Source organism: Nestor notabilis, unplaced genomic scaffold (assembly GCF_000696875.1).
Source record: "Nestor notabilis isolate BGI_N333 unplaced genomic scaffold, ASM69687v1 scaffold16219, whole genome shotgun sequence".
Taxonomy (NCBI): domain Eukaryota; kingdom Metazoa; phylum Chordata; class Aves; order Psittaciformes; family Psittacidae; genus Nestor; species Nestor notabilis.
Window position 1 is genome coordinate 114,384 of NW_009945286.1, and position 27,040 is coordinate 141,423.

Below are 27,040 nucleotides of genomic sequence, written 5' to 3' on the forward strand. Positions count from 1 at the left end.
ACTTTCAAGCACCTGATGAGAGCTGATCTTGGACTTCTATGTGCTTGTTCTGGGAATGAAAAGAATGACACTGTTCAGTCGTTGCACTCCAAAGTGGTTTCCTTGCTATTGTGCGCATGTAACTGAAAAGCGTAGCTCTAGGAAATAGCCTTTATCATTAAGAATATCATTAAGATTATTTAGCTGTATACCAGCTGGGAATTTATGGTATACAAAATTGTTTATACTTTTGCAAGACACTATAAAATCAGAAATGTAGAGGTTGTATTAGTTTTGGTAGAGGCAAATACTTTACAAATTACCAGAATTTTTAAAAATATAGCAATATATTTTCTATTATAGCAATCTATTTTCTATTAATGCCATCACAGTTATTGCGAGTGGAGTGAGGTGGAGGAAAGAGATTACCCATCATTTCCTCTCTACTGAGGTAAGCCACAGACTGTATATAAGCAATACCATCAGTATGAGCAAATTGGATATGAGGTGCACCATCTGTAGATGCAAATGACAATTTGAAAAGATATATTCAAACAACTGTGCATGCATAGAGGCAATACTGGAAAAATTGGCGCAAGATTTCTCTATCTCTTACAGAGGTAAAAATGTCTGTTAGATGCCATACTCCCCTACGAACTATGAGGAAATCAAACTTCTGAATGTAATGGAATTTCTCCTCTTTTGTTGTTAAAATTGAATATGTTTTGAGGTTGAAGAAGGCAACATATCTCATCACAGACTGGTTAGTACAGAATGTAAAAAAAATCAGCTGCTAAGTATCGAAATAATGATGGCATTATCCTCCTTCTACATGTAAATTGTCTCATATTCCAATACATTTCTGTATAAATTTATTGCAGCATATGCTAATACACAGAATTGAAACAAGAAAAAATAATTAAATGCATTGTGAAACATATGGAAACATACAGATTATGTGATCTTTACTAAAAATCCATCTTAATGATGAAAGCACCACTTAGCATCCTCTCTGGAACTGCACTTCATTTATTTATGATACTACTTTCTGTAGACAAAGAAAGTATCTCCCCAAAATAGGAGTGCCATATTTTCAAGGCATATTGTATATTTTATTTTTGTAACTAGTAAATGTCAGACCATATACAGACACAGCATTGATGCATTAATGTTTTCATTCAACAATGAAGATACCTTTCCTTGTTACATTATATATTTATGACACAGGGAGCTGTCATATAAATTACGTCAAAGCAGCTAAAACCAGACCTTGTGACACCTGAATCATAGAATTGGGGCAAATAACCTTTCAAATGAAAGACATATGATGAGAATAAGAAACATTTAATTTGCATAAATGTAATGTTAACAGTCTTTTCCTTATTACATATTTTATGCCTAATTTTAAATTGTCACTATATTCATTTCTTAACATGAGTATGCACTCTATTGTTTTTCCTCATTGCTCACTTTGTTTTGGAACATATGATACACAACTTCTGTAAGAAACATACGATCACATCCAGATTTTAATATACTCTGATTAACACACCTTAAATTCACATAATGTACTATCTAACATTTAGAACTAATTCCTAAAACTAGCTAAAAATTCCTAAACATATCAAGCAAATATAACATGTCTGAAAATACTGGACCATCTCTTGAAAACAATCCCATATTAATGTTTCTCAGTGAAGCGCAGAATACACCAAAATGTGCAAAAACTGAATCATTTATTTTCATAAGCTAGACAACTCATACATTTTGAATTTAGGAACGTAACATCTGAGCACCTAAGTATACATATAGGAATCAAAGTAAATGGTTAGATTTTCAGAATTGCTTACTATTCAGAGTACAAAACTCTTTGGTTTCATCAGTTGAAATCCATTACTGAATAAGAGACTTCCTTTAGCCTCTGCTGGAGAGTGTCATCTTTTTCTCACACCTTTAGAAATCAGTAAGAACAGGGTGACTTTGCAGGACTGTGCCTTTTTTACTAGCAGTGCACAAGCTTAGGTATGCAAGCATAGTTAATAAAACTTCACATTATTCTGAAAATTTTCCAGAGATGTTCAAGAAAATAAGGCTGAAAGGTACAAAGATGAATGTCTACCTCAGGAGGCCATAATAATTAAACCCCACCTCAGTGTGGACAGCAAGACCAGGACCTGCACCACTGTAAGGAGAAACAGACTTCGTGCAGTTTCTTTGCTGCAGGGTGAGTTTGGTTTATTTCACCCTTCTGAATCAGAAGAATACATGTGGTTTATTCTATTCTATTTTGTAATACTCTATTATTTATAATAGTTGTATTTGAAGTAGATGATAGTTGTAGGCCCCTTTCAATTGAAATATGTTATTCTGTTCTGTTCTGTTCTGCTCTGTTCTATTCTATTCTATTTAAGCTATGTGGGATGGTTTGGGTTAAATTCCTATATGTTTACGTAGTAATTTTTCCTGAGAACCAGAGGTAAGCCAGTGGATGGTCTATACAGAGAAGCACTGAGGAAAGGACTGAAATTGATTGTAAACTCCAAAACTTAATCTAGAAGATTTAGGGTGTTTCCTTAAATCAAAGAATTGAGCAGTTGTTGTTGGCAATTGCCAGTTTGTGAAGCAAGTGAGGCAAACACACCATCACCAGAGATTTGCAGAGAGCATCTCAGGCAAGAGGCTAAGCAACTCCCAGACCATCAGCTGAGTGACCAGCAAACCCCTGGTGGTTAGTCACCAGTGCATGAGATCTGATGGCATGGCATTCTGGTCATTTGAAGACAGGCAATGTGCAATCACCAGTTTTAGTAAACATCAACAGCTCAGGGGAGTGGTGGTGGTGGAATGGAAACTGCATCAGTAGTGATTTGCCCTTCTAGGTCAATGGTAAAAAAAAGAAATGACTGTCCCTCACCCAGTCATGGTTACTGGTTGGTAACCATGGTTACAGAACCATGGTTGTTCTGTAAAGCAGTTCTGGTCCAACAGAGCTTAAGCTCATTACAGGTGGTTCAGAAGCAATCGAGAGTGGCTGTCTTCAATGGGTCCCTTGAACGCTCTGTTCCATTGAACAACAGCTATCTTAAGTGGTAACACTTTCTGGAGAAGGAGTCTAGTTAGAAAAGTGTATTCTTGAAAATAGAAAGAAATTCAGGCTAATTGTATAAGGTACAGGTACAGGAGTATTACAAGTATCCCAAAGCCCAGAGCTGAAAGATTAGGAAATTTAGAGTTATGATTAAATGTTTTAAGGGAAGAAAGGTATTTAATCCCTGATTCTGCCCTGAGAGACAATCAAACCATAATCACAGCAATAAGACTTTTTGAAAGTCTTACACTGATGAAATCCTTTTTAAAATGACACTGTGCCATAACAAGGTCTTTGAACTGATGGGAAATAAATGTCTACCCAAAAAAGCGATTTAGCTGTGGAAAGTTATGCCTATTGAAAGCAGTGGAAGTTAGAAGCCATTTTGTTAATTTGATGCGGAGATGCACAGGGTTTCATTAAGGGCTACAAAGAATTTTAAAAGTATCTCTGTGCTTCCATTTACAAGATCATTCAGAACAAAACCAAAAGTCTCCTGGTAGATGTTATCTTTGTTAAAGACCCTACTTTTAATAATTTCATTAATCAATTTGTCTGTAAATTTTCAGGGAAAAAAAACAAACAAAACTTTTAACTGTCAAAGAATAAATACTGAACATAGTAGAAAAGATACCATTTATTCATTCATTTTGTAGTTAAGTAGAGATCTCCATTCAGCTGTGACATAAATTGATGCTTCTACAATTAAAATACATTGTAAATAGTTTTTAAAGTGTTAATAAATTACTAAAACTGATTGAGGAAGTTGTTAATCAAATCTTATAGCCTGTTCCTGAGTCCAAGGATGTACTAAGTCATTTGCAATGAACTACAGCCTCCAAAATGAACATACCTGGGACAATGTACAGAACTCACAGTTACTAATCAACCCTTTGCATAGTAATTATGAAAGCAGACTCAGAAGAACATGTATAGAACACTTCTCGTCATCTGTGGGACAAAGTAGGAAATAACTCCAAAAGTCACCTATATGTGAAAGGGTAAAAACCGCCATGTCTCTCTCCCATTATCTTCTAGTAATGTGACATCACCAAGATCAGAAGAAAAGCCTATCGATGCCTTAGCTCAAGTATGCAGAGATGTGAAAATCACTCCATGGGCCACCTCATCTACTGCAGGTAGCTGCTTTGGGCAGACAGAGTCCAGACAAGCACAGATACATTAACTGCTGCTGAAACAGGATGCTTAGCATTAGATTTTGCCTACACACTCCAGCTGCACAAAGCACCCTTGTACTTCTCTCCTCTCTGTAGTACTAACCTGGCCATTATGCCCGTGCCATATTCATTTACCTTTTAGCTTCCATAGGTTCTTTTTAGGTCAGTAAGGAAAAAACCTACCTCCTCATCATTTCTCATTTTTTTTATTTGCTTTTCTCAACTTACTTTTTACTGCTAATGTTCATGTATGGCAACAAAGGTAGAAGGAAAAAGGTCATACATCTTGCCATATAACATGATACTGATATGATAGCATAATCTGATTGATAGCAATACATACTTACAAGCCAAATACTCAACCCTTGAATTCTTCCAGCCCATTTGTGTGCTTGCACACAGAACTGCACATCAGGATTGGGGCTGAAATGTGGCCACACGTGTCTCCACTGTCATGTCTCATCTGCCACAGCTGAAGATTTAAGCACCAAACAAATCACAGCTCAAACTGGAAATGCAGACTACTCTATGCTGGAAACAAGAACAAGTTTTGGGAAAATGCTGCTAGTTTTTCCTCTTTGATCTGAGCTAAAGAATACCTGTGGCTTTGAAAATGTAGCAAACCATAGTAATAATAACTTTTGACAATTTCTGGAGGGAGAGACAAGCCAGTGCATTTAGCCAGCATACATCTGCATTCTCTGAACATGCAGTGCTCCAACTGACCTTTGCAGGCATTAAAAAGCATGCAAAACCAAGTACAAAAAATGGAAGCGTATGACAGCTGTGATAGGATGCTGCTATTGCAAATGGCTGTCTTGAGCAGAAGAAAGAGTAAGTAAAGCCATTAGTCTCAACACTGGTATATGGCTTCCTGCATATACTGTAGCAAGTATAACACACTGTTTTTAAGAATTCATAATGTCTCTATTCCATACACAAAACTACAGATGCATATTACAACTAATGTTACAATAGAAGATATCTAAAAGAATATACCTCACTGGTAAACACAGTCTGTACATCATGTCTGCTTTCTAATAATTTGTATCTAAATGTATTTAAAAATACTATATAAGCCTAGTATAGAACATTTGCATGAACATTCTCTGTGTGATGGCAGTTGAAAGATTTTTTTTTTCTGAATGGCAGATCTGTCATTACTGAATGTAGTAAATATATATGTCATACAAAAGATAATCTATGAGATCCTATGGAGAAAAAAGCTAAGGAGAAACCATGGTGTAGTTAATTCTGAATATGAGCAGATGACACTATCCATATTCAATGGGTTGACATCACACTTCACTTTGTTCACTGAACTTGCTGTAATTCTAAATTGGGAGAAACAGGGGAAAAAAAAAGCATTATAATGTTTTCCTAGAACATAATGCAGTATTAGCAGATGAAGCAGTGCTAGCTTGAAAATGCCACCATTATAAAAATTAATAAATCAAAAACTTATTTATGAAGAGGATGAGCTGCATAAAGCAACATATGAGTTTCTTAAGAACTGCTCAACATAAAAATGAGAATTACATGACATTATCCTTGAAGGACATAGGTAAGAGCACCTTCGCATTTACAAACAGCAGCAGAGATGAAAAGGAACCATAAAGCCCTTTGCAGCTACCTTTCTGCCTGTGAAAGACTATTTCCTGAAGTGGGGTGGAAACTGGAACCTAAATAAGAATGAATGACTTTCCATAAATATCTAAGTCCTTCCTTCTACTCTTTTTTCTTTTTCTCCTCTCCCCTCCTCTCCTCTCCTCTCCTCTCCTCTCCTCTCCTCTCCTCTCCTCTCCTCTCCTCTCCTCTCCCTCCCCTCTCCTCTCCTCTCCTCTCCTCTCTTCTCTTCCTTCTTCTCTCCTTTTCTCCTCCTTCTCGTCTCTCTTTTCCTCTCTCCTTTCTTCTCCCACCCCCTTTTCCATCCCATCACATCTTATTCTGCCATTTTTCCTTCATGTAAACACTCAAAATACCTTCCCACCTCAGCATCTTAAAAAGGCAGAAGAAGAGTAGATAGATCATCTATGTTAGTTACAGTGTGGTACTCCTATTGCAGTCACCCTGCCTTTCTATTCCTGTTCATCTTATTTTCAGGTGTTAAACATAAGGAATGCATTTAAAAAAACGCAAAGCACATGTGTTGAATACTCTGAAGAAACATCAGAATTACATAGAGACTGTTTATGATTACATTTAAAATTTGAGGCTGCGTGCCTCAGACTAATCCACTAAGCCACTATTCAGAGTTTTGATTTCCTTAGCAGCTCTGGTAAAACATAGGATCAGTTCCTAAAGAAGCGGGCTTCTGAGCTCTAACTCCCCCTTTTCACTTTGAACATTTGTCCTGGTCTGTCCATGTCCTATTCCCATAAAATGAGAATGCTAGTACATGACTGTCTTACAAGAATGTTAGGAAGGTTAATTAATGCCTATAAAAAATGCAGACATTTTATAACACAACAATCATCCTAATTCATCTAATCAGACCCAGGCAAAATATACAATAGCCATCCCCACTATTTTTACCCTGCAGTTACTATTTCAGTAAATTATTTTTTTTGCAGGGCAACAAAATGAGAAATGATGAAAAGCTCTGAATAGAACATGTTTTTCTGGTCAACCCACTAGACCAACTGTGCCAACTTACCTTGTCTGGATAAATCAATGGAAAGTGATTTTGTCCATAGGCAACTCTAATTTAATTAGTAAAATATAATGTGGAGGAAAAAACCCAAAACCACAGACCATCATGACTTTAATGTCTCTTGGAGAAGGCTCTGAGCCAAGCTCTAGCCATGTTTGGAATTGTAAATAGAACCATGGGAAAGGAAAGCACACTACTTGTAATGCACGTTCAGTTACGCTGGGATTACAATGGAAAAAGCTCACATGGTTTATGAGGAAAGCCCAGGCTTTTAAACAGGGAATGCAAGAATTACTGAGCAAGTAAATACGTGTTCAAGCAAAAGTATGTTCAAGCCTCAAGCCTCAATTTCTGAACCAAGCCTTCCTCTCCCTCTCCTTTTCTTTCTTTCCCCTCTTTCTACCAGTGAGCTAATACAGCACACTACAGTGCAGGGTACAGGCAAGCTTATTAGCTTGAAACAAACTTGCTCAGGATCCAAAAGCCTTTCAGTCACAACAGTGTGGTGCTGTGAGAAGTAGCTTTAAGAAATCCAGGCTGAGGAATGGAAGAGTGTAGTTTCAGTAATACAGAACAGGATGTAATTTAATTTGCCTCACTGAGAAGCTGTGTTAAGGCTTTCTAGATGACATTACGCTTTCCAGTGGAGAATGCACCCGCATTAATGCACTACAGCACAGCGCCTCTGGATCTAGCGTAGCAGACCGAAAAGTTGTTGCTAAAGGAGAGAAGGTGACAGGAAGAGAGGGCTAGCAGGAAAAACTTGGTAACTGCAGTCCAGAGGCTAAGGACCACTTGTAGATAACAGACAGATAACAGATTTCTACACAAATAGTTTACTGGGTAAATAAGATTTCCCCAGACGTTAACAAATTGCTATGAGCATCCAAGAAGCCCTCCAGACAACACCTACCCCTGCCGTAAGTCTCACCCTGTGACTCTGAATGGCATCGATTGCTGAAGAAACAGATTCAAAGAAGACAGGAGTTTCAGATTCAAGATTTCCACCGTACTGCATTGCTTTTATCAAGGAAGCTGCAATAAAACAAATGTGAGCATTGGTAAGGTAGTGAGGATATATAAACCACCAAGTTAAGAGTTTTGCTGTTAAGCTGATACTTGCCTTTGCAGTGTGCTAGCAACACATCGATGTGTCTACTTTTACAGTCCATGTAAATCTATACGTGTGAAAACATGAAATTAGAGAAAAACCCTGTTTAAAATACCAAGAGAGAATAAAATATGCAAGATGTTATTCAAAGCAGGCAGAGAATGGGTGCTGCTGTTGAAGCTATACTGCCAGTGGCCACCAGAGTGGGCTCTTCTACAGTAGTAACACCACAAACCCACACTAATTTTCTCCCCCCCGCCTCACAGTACTTTAGAGCTCTGCTGAGAATTAAATCCGACTTTGATCAACAATTTTGTATTTTTTACTATTTTTTAGGAGGTTTTTTTCACAGTTCTCCTTTTTTCAGCAAGTTTTCCCACCTCCTCTCCATATGCTTACCTACAAAGACAGGAATCAGACCTAGGAAACTTTGAGACTTCCAGCAGTCTATCTGCAGAAAGTTGTTCTCTATTCTTTCTTTAAAAATGTTCAACTTCACAGAGACTAAACATTCAATAAGCTAGAAAGTAAAAATATCCGAAAATAATCCTATAATCAGAGTAAGGTCTTTTTCTGGTGGATAAGGAACATCCAAAGCAGACCTCGCTTCAAAAAATGTTTAAGTAAAGTAATCCATGTAAAGTGGGACAATTCTGAGAGGAGATATTAAATGAGAAACAAGTCAGAATACCCTATTTTAAAAACAAATCGAAAGTCCAAATAAGTATAAAAATCCCTCCAACCTTAGCAGCAGGGAAAGAATGTAACAAGTACATGTTGAGTACATTTCTCCTCTGAGTAACTTGGTTTTGGACCAGTCATTCACTCAGACATTGTGCTCCCAAACTTACCTCTTATCATCAAATACTTCTTTGACATAACTTGTAGTTAGTTCTGAGGTCTCTAAAATCTTTTGGAAACAGTGGACTGAGACCTAATTTCAAACCTAGTCTTCTATTTTACTCAAAAAAATTTTATGAACCAAACTTTGCATATCCACTTAAATCTGTACCCACTGCACAACTATTAAATGCCAGACCCAATGGAAACATAAGAAATAGCTTATGAGCATAATTTTTTATCTACTATATAGAACCACTGATTATTGGAGATACAGACCCATTTAGGCTTGAAAACACCATTAAGAACATCAAGTCCAACCAGTAACCCAGCACTGCCAAGTCCACCACTAAACCATGTCCCTAAGTGCCATGTCTACATGTCTTTTAAATACCTCTAGGATGGTGACCAAACCACTTCCTGGGCAGCCTGTCCCAGGGTTGACAATCCTTTTGGTAAAGAAATTTTTCTTAACATCAAGTCTAAATCTCCCCTGGCACACTTGAGGCCACTTCCTCTTGTCCTGTCGCTTGTTACTTGGGAGAAGAGACTGACCCCCACCTTGCTACAGCCTCCTTTCAGTTAGTTGTAGAGAGTGATAAAGTTCCCCCTGAGTCTCCTTTCCTCCAGACTAAACTCCCCCAGTTCCCTCAGCTGCTCCTCATCACACGTGTGCTCCAGACCCTTCACCAGCTCCGTTGCCCTTCTCTAGACCTGCTCCAGCAACTCAATGTCATTCTTGTAGTGGCAGGCCCAAAAGTGAACACAGTATTCAAGGTGTGGTCTCAACAGTGCAAAGTACAGGGGAATTATCACTGACCTACTGCTGCTAGCCACGCTATTTGTGATACAGTCCAGGATGCTGTTGGCCTTCTTGGCTGCCTCGGCACACTACTGGCTCATACATAGCTGGCCATCAACCAACACCTCCTGGTCCTTTTCTCCATTACATACAGATACTTACATTTACACTGAATGTCACCTACCATCTTTAGAATGACTTTTAATATAATTTTAAATATGAACACATTCTAGTTTAATATGAAATCTGTGTTCATATTTTCCACAAATGACATGTTTATCTACCAGTATAGGTGAGGTGATTAGTAGTTGGCCCCAATTACTCATACATGTAAATTATATTTCTATGTACAGAATTTGTGTGATGTCATAAATACCTGAAGCAGCACTGAGACTCCGGTATAGTCAAAGAAATTCAGTCCACTGCAATCTAATATCAAAACATGTCGCTCACTGTGACATGACTGCAACGATTCACCTACATATTTGACAAATTAAAAACTTTAATTAAGGGAGAATAGTAAAGAAGTGCATATAAGAATAGTGATTGTTTAACAAAATAGGCCCAAACTTTAGCAAATAGCACATTTTAGAAACAGAAATGATCTTCAGAGCAATGGGATGAAATGATGATGGGTAGAACATATTATTAATAAGATTTTTTTAGACATGAATAGTCTCTCAAGAATTAAAGAATTGCTTCTTTAGATTTGAATTTCTAAAGGAGTCAGGATAATATCCTGGCTTGTTTGGAAGAGTTTACATAGGATGCACAGACAATATATCTCTCTTAATATGACATTCATTTCTGTAATGTCTAAACATCTGCTATGGCTCAACTAATACTTGCCTATAAGGAAGAAAAATATGTAGAGTGTTTCATTTTCCTAAGGGTTTGCTATGATGTTTTTTGTTTGGTTTATTTTTTATATACTATCACATACTGATGTTGGAAAGATGTTGGTAAGATTTGCTAAGGTCTTGCACTCATTCTTCAACCTCAGGCCATCTTGTACTCAAACTAAGAACACTGTACTAAATGTATACTGAAGTAGCACACAGATAAATGATTCCTGGCTTTCATAAAGGGAAAACTAGAAAGTAATGCACATCTTTCTTACGTTGTCCCATGAATAAATATTAGTTATCATAATGCACAAAACTAAAGCAAAAAATATTAAGGAAAGGAATTCTGAACATAAAGATGGGTAGAACTAAGTGGTTTTGACAGAGCCTCCTGGACTTGCACCTCTGGAGATTTACTGTCTTTGTAGTGTCCAACGTACATTAACAGATACATACCAAACAGAAATATAGAATTTTAAAGGAAACCTTCTGCCTGACATCACTGTGATGGAACCCCAGAAAGGATTTATGAGATCTGCTGTGCTGCTCACTGTAATAATTTCTACATGCCTCCTCTGCCTCCAAAACAAAAGAACTTAGTCTTTCTGCCTATTACTTACTCCTGCTACCTTCCCACCTTGCTGGCATCCTGCGTTGCAGTAAAGACTGCCTGGCTTTTAAGTGCGGAGGGAGGTACAGATTTATTTCCTCTCTGAACCAGTGGCAAGGGCAGCAGCAGCTGTTTAATTTGGTGACACAGACCAACAGCAAATCAGTATTCCCCAGAGGGAGAAAGGGAAGATTTTGACAAAGATGTAGGTTGCTACACTTTCCAGGACGACTGCTGTAAGGACTATGTCCTCCTGCTCCCCTCCTTCCTGAAAACTGAAGCCGCACATTTTGTTTTTATAGGGATTTTTCTTTTTTCTCTCTGTTTTTTATTCTAAAGCCCCCTAGAATAGTCACCACAGACTGGTTGGTACAAAGAACAACAAAGCATTTAAGTCCCCAAGGCAGGCCTTAAGCAATCAGAAAAGAGGCCTTGTGCTGTCTGTCACTTCTGTAACATGACAAACTGGTTGATCTAAAAGAAGAAGGTTGAAGTATGTACTGGCAAGATCTTCTCACACTGTGCACTCTTTTAGTATTTTACAGTGTAGTGCTATACAGTCTTCAGTATCATCATGTTGCAATTTGTTACAGCAAAGCACTCTGTCACCCCTAAGTAAATTAAACACTGTAGTATCATTAAAATGTCATGAGTTTAGTTAATAAATGTAAACATTCAGCCAACAGCCTCCAAATCAGATTCTCTACTGTGGCCTTAATGCTTGTAAGTATTTTAAATAAACACAGTGTTTTAATTCCATCCACAATAAAGTCATCTGTATAAAGTATCTACTGCGATAGGTTGCTGCAGCTCTACCATGGGAATGTATGTGCTCTGGTTTGATTTAAGTGCTACAAAATGTGGGAAGACTGCAATTACCCAGCTTAATCCTCAGCTGAAAGCAAACCTTTAGGTTTTTTTCTTTATACTACGCTGATACACTGTACAATATTGGTGCCCATCATGTCACTGATGTCAGCTGACATTTAATGAGATTTTTCTCCTAAGTGGCTTTAAAGATCGCAAAGATTTAACATGGCTCTAATCTTACCCTTTTTTTACTTTTGCATACTAATATTCAAGTTCCATTATGAATGCAAAAATCAGTGCTTAGCAAAACAGCCTCTTAGGCCTTGGTCTGAAGACCAGTCTGTGGCATACCTGTCTCAGTATGCTTACAGTGATTACTGTGAAATAAGCAGGGACTCCTGCAGAAAAAGTATTCTTCTGGGTTCCCTGCTTTTAAATCGTAAAAATTCAGTCAAGAACAGAATAAAAATAGGACCTGTTAGGACAGGTTTAACAGAGTATAGCATTATTTAGGACTCCTGCTTCATTCAATTCGGTCTAACTGAAAACACTAGTTTCTAAATCACTTGAGTTCACCTAGAAATAAATGGAAAAGCATAGAGCCATTTTGCATGCTTACATCCATTTTCATTTTAATATCATTTATGGATAATAAACTCACCGTGACAACTTCCATTGGAAAATGAACACAGCAATGTGTTCTGCTCACACTGAAAAAAAAGCAACAAACTATTAACATACCAAGGACAACTAGTCTGGCATAGTAACCAGAGAAAATCAATGCAATATATAAGTATTCTATTTCTCAATATCAAAGTTAACTCCTCATCAAAATCATAGCTGGATTGCCACACACAAAGAGTTGTGGTCAACAGCTCAATGTCCAGTTGGAAAACAGTAACGAGTGGTGTCCCTCAGGGATTGGTGTTGGGACCTGTGTTGTTCAACATCATTGTCGGTGACATGGACAGTGGGATTGAGTGCACCCTCAGCAAGTTTGCCAATGAAACCAAGCTGTGTGGCTCGGTTGATACACTGGAGGGAAGGGATGCCATCCAGAGGGACCTTGACACGCTTGTGAGGTGTGCCAATGTCAACCTCATGAAGTTTAACCAAGCCAAGTGCAAGGTCCTACACTTCGGTAGGCACAATCCCAGGCACAGCTACAGGTTGGGCAGAGAAGAGATTCAGAGCAGCCCTGCGGAGAAGGACTTGGGGGTGGTGGTGCATGAGAAGCTTGACATGAGCAGGCAGTGTGCGCTTGCAGCCCAGAAAGCCAACCGTATCCTGGGCTGTATCAAAAGAAGCGTGACCAGCAGGTCAAAGGAGGTGATCCTGCCCCTCTACTCTGCTCTCATGAGACCTCACTTGGAGTATTGTGTCCAGTTCTGGTGTCCTCAACATCAAAAGGACATGGAGCTGTTGGAGCAAGTCCAGAGGAGGGCCACAAGGATGATAAGAGGACTGGAGCACTTCCTGTATGAAGACAGGCTGAGAAAGTTGGGGCTGTTCAGCCTGGAGAATAGAAGCCTACGTGGAGACCTCATAGCAGTCTTCCAGTATCTGAAGGGGGCCTACAAGGATGCTGGGGAGGGACTCTTCATTAGGGACTGTAGTGGTAGGACAAGGGGTAATGGCTTTAAACTTAAACAGGGGAGCTTTAGGTTAGATATAAGGAAGAAGTTCTTTCCAGTGAGGATGGTGAGGCACTGGAATAGGTTGCCCAAGGAGGTTGTGAATGCTCCATCCCTGGCGGTGTTCAAGGCCAGGCTGGACCGAGCCTTGGGCAACATGGTTTAGTGCAAGGTGTCCCTTTGTTTTTAGATGGCTCCAACTCTGTCATGTTTGGATCCATTAGAAAGCATATTATAAACACGATGTTTTTGGGGAAGCAGGGGTTGGTTAACAGATGAGTCAAAAGATGGCAAAGATACTCTTGGAAAGACAAAATCTAGCCAGTGATTTTATAAGATTAACTTTTGATTAATTTTCTACTTGCTGAAATCTCATCTGCTATGCTAATATTTTAGTCAGGACATTTTTGATATGCAAATTTATTAAAGAATTACATTTATCTGGATAAACTTTTTTATAATTCTTTCAATATGAACGTTAAGTTCTCAGTAGAAATATGAGTTAAAACCAGAAATACAGCACAGAAACAAAATCTAAGGTGCAATTTTTTTCATTCCCATTATGTGCTGCAGGAATACCTTTGTTCCATAACAAAAAAAGCATGCACAGTATTTTAGACATCTGTACTGCAAAGTACCTTACAGAAGACACAAAGGATAAAATCTCTCTCTTAAGTAACTTATATATTAACCTATTAAATTAACTTATTAGACTTATTAAATTAACTAATAAATTATTTCCATGCAAATCCTAAGTAATTTCTCTGTTTGGAGGCTTGTTATCATACTAATCCTAATCAGTTAGCCTGGCAGAACCAAGGAATAAAGGCAGTATGATTTCCGAGCTGAATTTCTGAAAAATGAGGAGAAGACCCCAATCAAAGCAGCCATGGGTTGCACAGCTCTTTGGCAAGAGACAACAGAGGTGGTAGACATACATTGCTGAATCATCGAATCATAGAATGGTTTGGGTTGGAGGGGACCTTATAGATCATCTAGTTCTGACCTCTCTGACACAGGTAGGGACCCCTTCCATTACATCGGGTTGCTCAAAGCCCCATCCAACCTGTCCTTTTTCCGCTTTTCTTCCCCTCAAGCTCCCAATGAATTAAACACTAACACCTGACTTCACCAGTGGGGAAAAGGAGGCCAGGACAATCAACACATTTTGCCAAAGGTGGCACAGAAAAGCTGTACTGCTGCTCTCACACACAGTCAGAAAGAAACACTCTCTCCTCTGGTCTGTCCCTTTGGAAAAGGTGCTGCTTCTGAACCCTGGGATAAGCATTTACTCTTGATGGAAGAAATAAGGCCCCAGCCCTGTTTTCAAGAGTACAGAAGATTATCAGTGCTCTGCAGCTCATTGTGCATCAGCACAGCTGCTCCTGTTGCTAGCTCCAGCCACAGAATTTTTTAGGAAGGGTTATCCTCTCCTCAGGATTGCCTGCCACTGTCTGAATAACCCATATAGGAAACGGCTGTTATTTTCTCAGCCCAATTTGCCAAACTGTATGAAACTGCTTACAGCAAGCATTGTATGGTGTTGGAATGTCTTTATTGTAATGACAGAAAACTAATTTTTTCCCCCTTTCAGCGAGTGTTGTAAGAAGTTGCAGTAGTTACGTGCAGTTCAACTCAAAAAATACTGTACTTACAGAGATTTTGTCCAAAACTGAGTTATACATAATTTGCATATTGTTTATTTTTCCAACACAATCAGTATAGAAAATGAAAGAGAAACACTACCTTCTTCCTAATTTTCCTGAAAGCATTTATAGTTATAAATAGAAATTAAAAGTCTATCTCTCATGGACTCACCTTCAGCACAAAAAAATCACATCTTATTCAAGTAGGTATGTAGCTACTCATTGTCTTTTCAATATCACCACCTGTTAGCTGAGGTTATGTAAGTTCTGCCAGAAATTTTGAAGAGTTTTGGATCAGTGCTTTAATGGCTCTTACAAGATCATATATAGAAACAGTAAAGATATTCTTTTCAATTAATAATAAGAAAAGAATCTTATTGAATATGATTAAGATAAGCATTAACTTTATTCTAAATTAATCTTTTAAATATTACCTTTTTATATCTGTTTCAATATCTGACTACATTCTCTATGAAATATAAGGAAAGCAATCAAGACCTTCAACACTGTCACTGTGATTATTGAAGCATATAGCATAACCTACCTTGTTTACATCTTCACATGCCTGGCTGCTCATGCTATCCTTTTGGATTATCTTTATGAGGTCAGCGTGAAATTTCCTGGCATTCAGAAAGACTAACGGGTTGTTGACTGAAACTATGTTTACCTGTTTTAATGATTCCTGTGGAAAGAAATAAACATAAAGCTGAAAATATTATCTTGGGTTTGAAGACTAAAAACTGAACTAATTTCTTCAAAAATCATGAAAATTTCTGTAAATCAACCTAGCAGGAATTTTGGATTGTGAGAATGATTTAACAAATAACTATCATCTTGATCAGTCTTCACAACTGAAGTAAGAAGGAAATACAAGTAAACTATAAGGAAAATTATCCTTAATTCAAGTGAGCATGAAAGGAAAATCATAGTCATTATGATGCATAATACTAATAATTACTATCTGGCAAATCAGTTGGTATGATACTCAAACTTAGGAAAGACGAGGTTTGCAGACTGCGAATATTTTTTATTAGACAAACACATGTATTGGAAAAAGTACACAGGGTTTTGGAGCAAACACTGCAGGTGATTTGGGGAAGGCTGAAAATGTTCATCTTGGTCATCTGAAGATGACTTCTGTACAACAGGGGTATTTCTCTATGGAAATACTTAGTCGATTCAGACCAAGCTGGAGCAACACATTTAAAACTTTGTTGGTACATATCTACAAGCAAGATAATAAATAACCTACACAAGAACCATCAGCTGCCCCCAATCCTGTCTCTGCACTTTCTTGAATAAGTTTCAACCAGTCCACCAGGTACCTTCAATGAACCTGTGTAGCTCAAAATATAGATGTGACACAGCAGAATGATTTCTGAAGGATGTCAGATAAAGGTCAGGAACTCCCAGGTACCAGTAGGGAATATTTCCCACAAAACAAGTACTATTTCTCTCATTCTCAAAGTGGACTTAAAAATACCTTCGAAAGCCAGTAAGAAAATTAATATTTATATATAAATATATTGGATATCAGCAATCACAAACCCAGTTGAAATACTGGTTTTGTAGGCAGGTAGAACTAAGCTAACCTACTGAACTCTCCATTTTCCCCAGGTTGTGACCCATGTCTCTCTTTTCCTTAGGAAAATTAGGTCTCAGACCAAATTCAATGTGGAGGACAGCTGCTTTGATTTCTGCTGCTTCTGTTTTAGACTTGAGGAAAAGTCTGTCAGTTAGGGTCTTCTGCTTCTCCCAGTTATGCTATTTGATCTAGTGAAAGATATTACATGTACTTATAAAGCTTTTTATGTATATTCCAATAAATAGCTATATCGATCTTTAACACATCTGGCACTGTAAACAGAAATAAGCAGGATAATGTGTGGCATATAAAAGTTGTCAATATTTTCAGTAGCATTTTCTGGTTTTCTGCCTGACAAGCATGCATGCAACTAGAGAATCTGAAATAGACACAATAACACTGCTCGTAAGCACCAGCTGCTAAAAAAGTAATAGGATTAATTTGCCTTTCAGGCAAGTATTTTATGGCAGCTGGCTATATCTGGGTTACAAGTGGAAGTTCAGAGCACTCTCATTCCCAGTGAGAAGAGAATCCCTGACCACACACCACCTGGGTGTTTCACAGCAATGATTCCCACTAGGTATTTTCACATGCAAATCATGGTACCTTTGAGTGTCAGCTTCAACAGTGTCGTAAAAAACTTTGCCTGCTTTGGAAGAATGAAAACAGGAGGAAAGACATCACTCTGCTGATTTTAAGGGGCAAGCATTGCAGCTGACAACATCTCAGCAGGCCAGCAGCAGACCCTGCTGTCAGATCTGATTCTGAGAGGTTCTCCAAAAGCATTTCAGTCCACGAACGCGCTATATGCAATAAAATATCCTATAACTAAGTGCAAAAAGGGGGCTGGATACAGAAAATACCCATGTTCTACTGAAATATCTGATTTATGTGAGTATCAGCTCTCAAAAATTAACTACTTGTGACAACAGGTAACAGGAAGTAAAAGCCAAGAATTTGCAGAATATAGGTTCAAAAGTCCTCTTTCCTTCCTAACAGAAGTTAGAGATATGTAACAAGTTCGCACCCAAATACAAGCAAGTGGAGCTGCCACAAACCATTTTTTAAGTAGTTCAAAAAGCATGGGATTGCACTGAAGACATGCAGTTTTCCCAACAGACCTTCAAGCAGAACAGGAATAGAAATCTTCACGACAAACCACACAAACTACCTCCTTATTGTACGACTGCTATTCAGACTTCTGGGAACCAGATGATCTCTCAGATACCACCACAGCAACCATACAGACTAAGGAAACATTTCAAACATCCAAAACTGAGGCAATGAACCCCAGACTATGTATAGGGACTTTGTGCAATTTACCTATTAATGCAATTGTGGTAAATATCCCATCACCAACATACCTCGGCCAGTCAAGTGGCAAAGCCTAACTGGCTATTTAAATAGCTTAGATTATATGCAAGTAAACTCTAAAATAAGGACAAAACATAGGGCAATATGTGATTGATTGGAGAAATACTCCAATATTCCACAGATTCCCATAAAAATGCTATACACAACTGGAACGTGGAGACAAGTGGGCACTTTCGTACCATACCAGAACTGGCAAAGCAGAAGATGAAAACTAAGAAAAAAGCAAGACTAATGTGCAAAAATCAAAGCCCGTGATGATCAAGAAGCTAATAAGCTTCCAAAAACACAAGGTGAAAAACTCAAAAGGCTCAAATCAGAAGGCTAAATCAGGCAAATGGCAGACTTAGGTATAATCTTTTGTCCAGGATGGTCAAGGACATTTGTGCCAAATTTGACTCAGGTATTCCTGGCTCTATTTTGGTTCTAGCTCCTTTCTTAATAAGAACCGTTCTGAGAAAAATGGACTTCTTCTCTGTTGTGTGCTTGCTAAGAAAGAAAATTATCTCAGGTGGCCCATCCCTGCTGTCACTTAGAAGGATATGGACAATTGCCCTATGTACTCTGCACACCACTGTCTATACTTGAGTAAGAGTTCAGTTCAGTGAGTGCCTGTGATGCAATGTGTTTCACATAAGCTTCCAAATGCCTTCTTGACTTTTTCCACATTAAACTGTCTTTTCTTTTATTGATGAAACAACCCCTATAAATCTATAGACCTTAATAGGCAGGGTAGATCATTAAGCTTGCATATTTTCATGTTTAAAAGTTCTATTGTTCATGTGTAAGCTGTTATTTACCAAGGGAACTTGGATTAGTCTCACATTCATACATTAAAAATTACCCTAAATGCCTGCTGTAACCCAGTGACTCTAAGTTCAATTAAAGGCATTTTTCTAAATCGTAAAAATACTTTCCTTTCTTGTTTTGTGTAATAAGCTCTTGAGCAATTTGCTTTCTTAACAAAATGTTATTTTCCCCACTGTCTGCAGACACTAGCTTGTTATTACATGGTTACTGGCATTAATCTTCATGATTAACGAAAAAAAGCAGGGGAGCAGTTAGCTTAAAAAAAGACACATAGGGATTTGTGCAAGGCATTTTATGAACTGATATGAAAACAAGCAGGCAAATCCATTTTGGTTACCCATCTCTGACAAAGTTACTCCAACTTTTATCTTAAGATTGAAAAATTATATAATAATTGACAGATGGACCAGCCTCAACAACAGTGATTTTAATCTACATTTCAGAGTCCCCCCCCATTCACACTTACCTTTCACATTCCAGCATTGTTTAGCATGCTAAAACAGTAAACAGCCCTAAGCCAAGTTCAGATTTTGAGCCCAAGACAGCTATGATGGAAAACATTTGCCACAAACCAAAAAAATTCTTTAGAGGAGAGCTTCTTAGTGGTGAGGCGATAACTGATGGGCATGTTGCTTCCTGATACATAAGACATTTCATAAGCATTAGGGAAGAGTACATAGTAGAAATTGCCATCATGGAGAAGGCAGGATGCCCTACTGATGGGACTCTGTGCTGAAAGGACACATGTTTCTGCTTCTCTTTGGCTGCTGACCTAGTATTTCATCTTGGAACAGGGATTTCACCTCTCTGGGTCATTATCCTTCTTACCACAGGCTTGACCACAAGCAACTGTGATGATAATTGTAATGAAACTAACCAAAAGAATTTAAGATTTCTGACTGGTAGGTTTAAGTTGGTAAGAAACCAAATTTCAAAACCACAGACTTTGGGAGAGATTCCTCCACCCATTTTAGATATGAGGGTACCCTTGTTTGGGTACAGAGTGGAGAGATGTGTGAAGATCTGTGACAACTCCATGCTGCTGTCCCTCCTTCCCCAGACACACAGTGTCCTCTGGGACAGTACGATCACAAGGGGTTAGTGGCAGAAAAGGGGTCACAAAAGAAAATGTGGATGAAGAGAATACCAAAGGACTTTCAGGAAACTAGGAAATCTTACAAGAATGTAAAGAGAGCTGTTGCCTGCTCAGATGCCCTTGCTGCCAAGAGATTTCCTTAGACTTAGGAATTAGGAAACTTTTACAAATGAGCCATTTCTAACTTCTTAGCAACAAATAAACTAAGATAGAGAGATCTAAGAGGACTTGCTTAACTTTACTCTGCAGGCCAGCAACAGAACCAGGAAAATATTACAATTTCTGATGCCCAGACTAGTTTTGTATTTACGACGTCTTACTGGCTTTAGATTTCAACTGCTTACATTATAAAAATGTTTCCTTGACTCACCGTTTATGATCTGGTAACCAAGTAGAGAAAATGAGGATTAGTAGAACACACACATGCACGCATGCACACAAAGTTAACTTACACAATTATCTTCTGTTTTGTATTTATATTCCACTTCGTTCACATTTTTCAAATTCAGTGTCTTTGCTCTGTAATCAATACATAGAGAAAAATCTGTAAGGCAAATGATTAGTTGTCTTGAACAGAAATAGGAAGAGACACTCCCCAAAACTACAGCACAGAAGTTTAAAGGTGCAACAATGCGTTCCATATGTATTTTCATGCATATAGCATTTTTTTATTTTTGTGTTAATGATCCAGGTAAAGAGTAAAAAGCACATTTTAAATTAGAAGATATCACTTTGAAAATATGAGTAATTGAAATTTCTGATAAATAAAATCTTATTTTTAAGTTTCATTATTGTTTTGCATCTGGCCAGAGAATTAATCTCAAGTCAAGGTAGGTAATATATAATCTACAGCTTCAAAAGGTTTAATTAATTTTTTTTATCTGGAAAAATGTATTCTAAGGAAATGAAAAAAAAAAAAGATATCAAATAGCTATGGGTCATGAAATCTAAGGATGTTTTATTTGTCATGAACATTGACAGATCTTAGTATACTGAAGCAGAACATTGCACTCTAGCTATCAAAGTAGGGGACTTAACTGGAAGAGCCAACATCCCTATGCGCTCTATACAGTCAGTGAAAAGAGAAAGTTGCCTTGAAAAGGTAGCTTAACATAGGACCTTCTGCTTCAATACATCATTTTGCATGAATACATTTAACAGCAGGAGAAGCAAACTATGAAACCAGTTATCATCTGAGCTTGGTGCCTAAAGCTAGGCAATGTAAATAATCCCAGAATGCAAACATTTAATAGATGCATCGATATGCAAGGAGTGTTTGCAGGTAGGTACTGGGGTTGGCTAAATGAGGCTTGTAAAAGTCAGCTGTTCTCTCATGTTTTCATAAATTGAGCTGTAGCTGCTGCAGGTTTTAATATATTCTAATACATGACAAGTACTATGTCCAGTACTCTGGCATCCAAAAAGAAAGTTCACAACAAATCACCTACAGTGGTTTTTTTGCTTTAATTTTGCTGATGCTTTTGCCCATGACTGGACAACAACGTTCTCTTGCTAACCTCATCTGTAGTACAAATTTTAAGACTGTTAGGTTGTTCAGTGCCTTTAGGACAATCATGTGCAGCCTGCCTGAAGATCACAGAAATCAGTGGGAAAAGTCTTTTTTACTTTAGTTAGAGCAGGTTCAGACTCAGGACTCTGTTATATCAGACAAAAGAGGATCATGCTTTTCTGTGTCAGATATTGCTCCCCTTCTGCTGTCCTTTACTAGCAGAATTTACCAAAATTTTAGTTTTCTAAGTAACAGAAGGTTACCAAAAATGTACAGACTGATTCAGGCAGAACCATCTTCCATAATTTGTACTGGTCTTGCAATTTTGGGCTATTTTCACACTGGATCTGCAATTTATTCCATAAGAACAGAGTTATGCGTAAATTGGTTAACATCATTAACCTTAACAAGCATTAAGTGGAGTTGTCTATATTGTGCTTGATTTCAGTGCAATTCAATAGTCATGTGAACAACTACTTGCAAGCAGCAAGTCATTTCCATGACTGGTGAGCTATGGATTAATTCTGTAACACAAAATGATCACGAACCTCAGCTGATACTTTCCTTTACTCGTGATTCAAAGTAGGAACTGTAATACATGCAAAATAATACATGAATTTCTGAAGGGACCTACAAGGATGCTGGAGAGGAACTCTTCATCAAGAACTGTAGTGATAGGACAAGGGGTAATGGCTTCAGACTTAAACAGGGGAAGTTTAGATTAGATATAAGGAAGAAGGTCTTTACTGTGAGGGTGGTGAGGGACTGGAACAGGCTGCCCGAGGAAGTTGTGGCTGCCCCATCCCCAGAAATGTTCAAGGCCAGGTTGGATGGGGCCTTGAGCAATGTGGTCTAGTGGAAGGAGTCCCTGCCCATGGCAGGGTGTTTGGAACTAGATGAGCTTTAAGGTTCTTTAAAACCCTGATTATTAGATGATTCTATGATTCTGTTAGCTCTAGTTTCTTTGTCCTGGACTTTCTAATTCATATATACATTCATACACTCTAATTCTTTTCTAATTCATTCATACATAGAATTTATACTTTTCATTAGACATTGCAATAGTGATGCAGTTATGTTTCATTAAGTTGAACTTGATGATCTTAAATGACTTTTCCAACCTAAACAATCCTATGACTCTGTATATTAGCAATGCAAATGTTAACTATCAACTCCTGTGCAACATAGTATCTAGTTCATAAAGACACTTAGTTACTAAGGTTTGCTAGACATACTTTCCCCTTAAGAAGCATATAAATATCCAATGGAGAAAAAATGTTATTATTGAGCTTTCTGTTGATCTTATGCTACCTTCATCATCATACAGATGTGTAATACTAAGAGAAATAGCAAAATAATGCTGTAGTATGAAATGTTTTAGAGATTCTTAGTCTACAGTAAATGCACAGGTGTGAATTTTCCTTTTGAATTCTCTTACCTTGTAATTTTCTGCAACTGAAAACCTGAATTTCATTGTTAAATTTAGTATACCGTACACCTATCCTGACTGCGAGGCAATATGCCAGAAAAAAGACATAATAATGTGCTACTAGAATGTTTCAATAAATAGTTTCTCACCTGGGAAAGCGGAAAATCACAATTACTATAGTGCAGACAACGCCATACAATAGTCCCACATTAGCAGCAAAGCATATTGTAAATACGTAGGTACTAACCCATATGCTCTTTAAGGAGGGAAACAGAAAGAAGTGGTTAGTTTTAATTCTTGTAACAATGTGCATTTTATGAATCAGAAATAAAGATTTTAAATTGAAGACAGTTTCTCAGAGATGAACAGTTGGATCTTTGAACTGGCAAATATTAAAAGCTGAATTAGCAATTAAAACAATGTTTCCCTGTGGGGAGAATACATATGATATGGCACTGTTCATCCCAATGCTCACAGAAGTTCCTTTCAGAGTTACTTAAAATAGCATCTGTAGTTGCACTAACAGCATAATTTAGAATGAGCTCAGTTGTTCTGTGAAACCTGTATTTTATTTTTCACATTGAAAGTTTTTGTCACCTTTTTCACTGCACACATTAAAATCTTCCTTTCCTTTTACACAATGATGTACCCTAAAGGTCAAATACAGAGAGCTCTTCTCCCACTAGTTGTATAAATGGGAACTATAATTTGCAAGGAAGTTCATTAAAAGTGGCATTTTTCAGGGTAGAGCTGACTAAGCCAACTCTATAACAAATAAAATTATTGGGGAATGAATTTCTTCACATGGAAATGGTGAGATTTCAGATTACTTCCCCATCTTTCAATATTTGTTTAATAAAACTTTGGATTCATTTTAAATGTAATTTAAAAAAATAAAAAGGAGCATATCTGAGACAACAGTCATTTTGAAAAGGAATTTAAAATTTAAAAAAATAAAATATTTCAACATTTCCAATATTTTTCTTAATAATTTTCTAAACAAAAAAGTGTTTGGCTGACAGATATCCAGATTTTACAATTAAAAGGAGAAAAGTATAAATTACCTAATTTCTTATACCAACATAATGTCAGCACATATTTCTTTCCTTGGGGGAGCCTTAAGCAAAGACTGCCACCTAATCTTTGTAGAAATAAAGTTAAAGAAGAATGGAAAGTGTTTTCACTCCTTTGGGTATACTGATCTCCGCAGGTGCCCATTTCAACAATTATAGTGCTTCTTGTTAATGTTTGAAGAGGAACAGATCACATTACAACAGCACAATCAGTGTTAAAATTATCCTTTCTGATGCTTTCACTTAGCTCAGGAAAGCCAGAGATAATAGAATACTTTCAGTCTAACCACAGGAATTTTTCTCAAGCAGATTTCAGAACTGTTATTTTATGAATTATAAAATGTAAGTCATACTGTACTAATTTGAGCTTCACAGGGGACAGAGTGTTAGATTTTACTGAAAAACCTTTTCCTCTCTCATCTTCAATATTCTAAACTACTGCAAAAGGTTTTGCAGTCTCTTCAGGGGCATGGCTGCTAGGTAAAGAGGTAGTTCACTCTTTGAAATGGTGCTCGATCTCCAGTTATATTTTAAAATGACATTTTATACAAATTTCAGTGTATATATTTGCAAAGAATACCTTTTGAGCAACAAATATTGAGTTCTGATTAGTAAGTGAAAACCTAATTCTAAGATTTACGAATGCAATATATATTTATAATGGAGTTTTCTGGACATGAAAGGGCGAACAGACATACTATAAACCTGAAGTTCCACTGGGATCAAGAATTAGCCCATCCTGGTAAGGCTGAATTCTTGAAACCTGAGATCAAGCAATCCACTTCAGCTGCAGACCTGAGCCTCATCATGTCTAACTAAATTACTTCTGTAAGACCTAAAAAATTCTTCTGTCTCAGAAGAAAACAGAAAGCATGAAAAACCAATATTAAGTCTTCATGGGAAGAATCAAAGACAAAAATATTTAAATACTGCTGAGTACTGAGAAAGCTAGTTGAATACCTCTTTAACAGCCTAGTATCTTACATCTTAACTGTAACCAGATACTGACATTATTGTAGAGGATGAGCCAAAACAATCATATTCTCATTTGTCAATCATTCTTTCAGTGCTTTGAGTTGGCCTGAAATCAGTACTTTTTTAGTCAGGGAAGAATGAAACTTGTAGAAAGAAGTTATGTTGATGTCATAGACATTTTTTTAATTCATGGGTTGTCACCCATGTCAAAAAAGTCATAAAAATATCAAAGTTTTCTTTGGCAACTTATTTTAATATGGCTATTGTATAGTTCAGGACAGATCAAATCTAACCATTCTTCAAATCCTAGCAATAATGTGTTAAAGGCAAATGTTATTCTCAAAAGGCAAAACAAAATATATCTACAAAGTATACTTGTACTGTAACAATTAAAAAAGAACTTCTAAAGAGAGAGAAAAGAAACAAGCAGAATATTTATGTTGAATCTGGCATACATCAGAAAGTATTGGAAGCATTGAGAGGACTGTGTATACATAGCAGCTGCCTCCAAAATTCTGTGGACAGCATTTTGACCTTTTTTTTTTTTTTTGACCTTTGACAGAATCTAGACCTTTTTATTTCATAGGGTCTACACACCCATCATTGCAGGGAGTCTGAAATAGGAAAAAAGGAGAAGTGAGAGAATACTCTCTGTGCCTATGGATAACAATGCTACAGTACTGTGATAATGAATGTTTCTGTACCACTTTGAAACTGGATTATAAACTTCCCTTTTTGTTGCAAACTGATGAGATGATCAGCTATTGCCTGAAGGGATAGGGTTCATTTCACTTGGCATTAACTATCTACAGCACAGATATCTACAGCTGTGTGAGCTTTCTAGACACCCACCATACTCAAAGAAGATTTGGCTATCAGAAGGGAATTTAGGATGCAGTTCATTAACTCCTACCTGGTTATGTTGGTGCCTGCTTGAGAAAGAGATGAATCATATCCTAACATGACTAAACTGACCAGCTCTGTATTGTCTAATGCAATGCTGTGATGACTTGCTTATATAGAGGTCCATGCTGCAGTCACCAGCACGTAGCCAAAAGAAGAATCCCATTAAATTCCCGTTCATTCAGAGATTTGGCAGGAAAGATGCTGGAGTCGTGGAGGAGGCTCTGGCTACAAGGAGGCAGAGTAGCATGCTCCTGTTCCCCTGTCCTTCTGCAGACAAATGACTGATGCATGCATAGATCCTCAGGGCAACCTTCATCAAAACTTAAAGTGAAGACCACCACAGCCATAGAGCAGAAACTCCTTAATAGTGAAGTGGTATTTTAGTTCCTTAATAGAATTTTTCACAAGCATTCCATACACAATGGTGTATGGAGGAGTGCTTGAGAGGGTATCTGTTTGCAAACTGCCCTGGAGACAGATGGACTGGCATAAATATCATTGTTTAAAAAGAATTTATATGGCAATCATACTTTCAATGGATTAAACATTTTTAAATTCCTTCTCACCGCACTGAGACAAACTACAACAAAAGTGATATAACTCAGGGTAGCATATTCCTAACAAAGGAAAGATAGAAAATCTCCCTAGGATGTCATTAGCTAGAAGTATTCATGTAAATTATTATCTAGAAGAGAGAGCTTCCTACTCTGTGGAAAATAAAGCAAAGCCCTCAGAGCTCTCAGAGCCCTCTCATGAATCAGGGCCCCTATGTGACAAATACCTGAGCAAATATAAAAGGCCATCTCCTCCCTGAGGATATCATGTTAAAAATCTCTTAAACATACATGAAATTGGATCAGTAATTTTTAAAATACCATGGAAGACCCTCCCTGTTCCCCCTCCTCCAAACTACTGTGACAAAATAGATTGACAGGGTGGTGGATCCAAGGCTCAGAAACACCCACTAGCAAGATCTTGGGGGATACTTGTTGTAAATGAGACCCTCCTCATTGGATCTTCTTTAACTGTTGAATTAGTATAATTTTTTACATCCTTACATATTAATATATGTGCATACACATACAATTC

General features: G+C 37.5%; 1 protein-coding gene across 1 annotated transcript in view; it reads right to left on the minus strand.

Annotated features, from left to right (window-relative positions):
- Positions 1-5,543: 5,543 nt before the first annotated feature.
- Positions 5,544-27,040, minus strand: part of SLC26A7 (solute carrier family 26 (anion exchanger), member 7) — a 34,495-nt gene continuing 12,998 nt past the window's right edge. Inside the window, exons 7-14 of the mRNA XM_010022800.1 lie at positions 23,147-23,253; positions 20,511-20,577; positions 15,741-15,878; positions 12,578-12,626; positions 10,028-10,128; positions 8,022-8,076; positions 7,830-7,933; positions 5,544-5,579 (exon numbers count right to left, since the gene is read on the minus strand). Of these exons, the coding sequence (XP_010021102.1) occupies positions 5,544-5,579; positions 7,830-7,933; positions 8,022-8,076; positions 10,028-10,128; positions 12,578-12,626; positions 15,741-15,878; positions 20,511-20,577; positions 23,147-23,253 (657 nt within the window). The remainder of the gene's footprint in view (positions 5,580-7,829; positions 7,934-8,021; positions 8,077-10,027; positions 10,129-12,577; positions 12,627-15,740; positions 15,879-20,510; positions 20,578-23,146; positions 23,254-27,040) is intronic.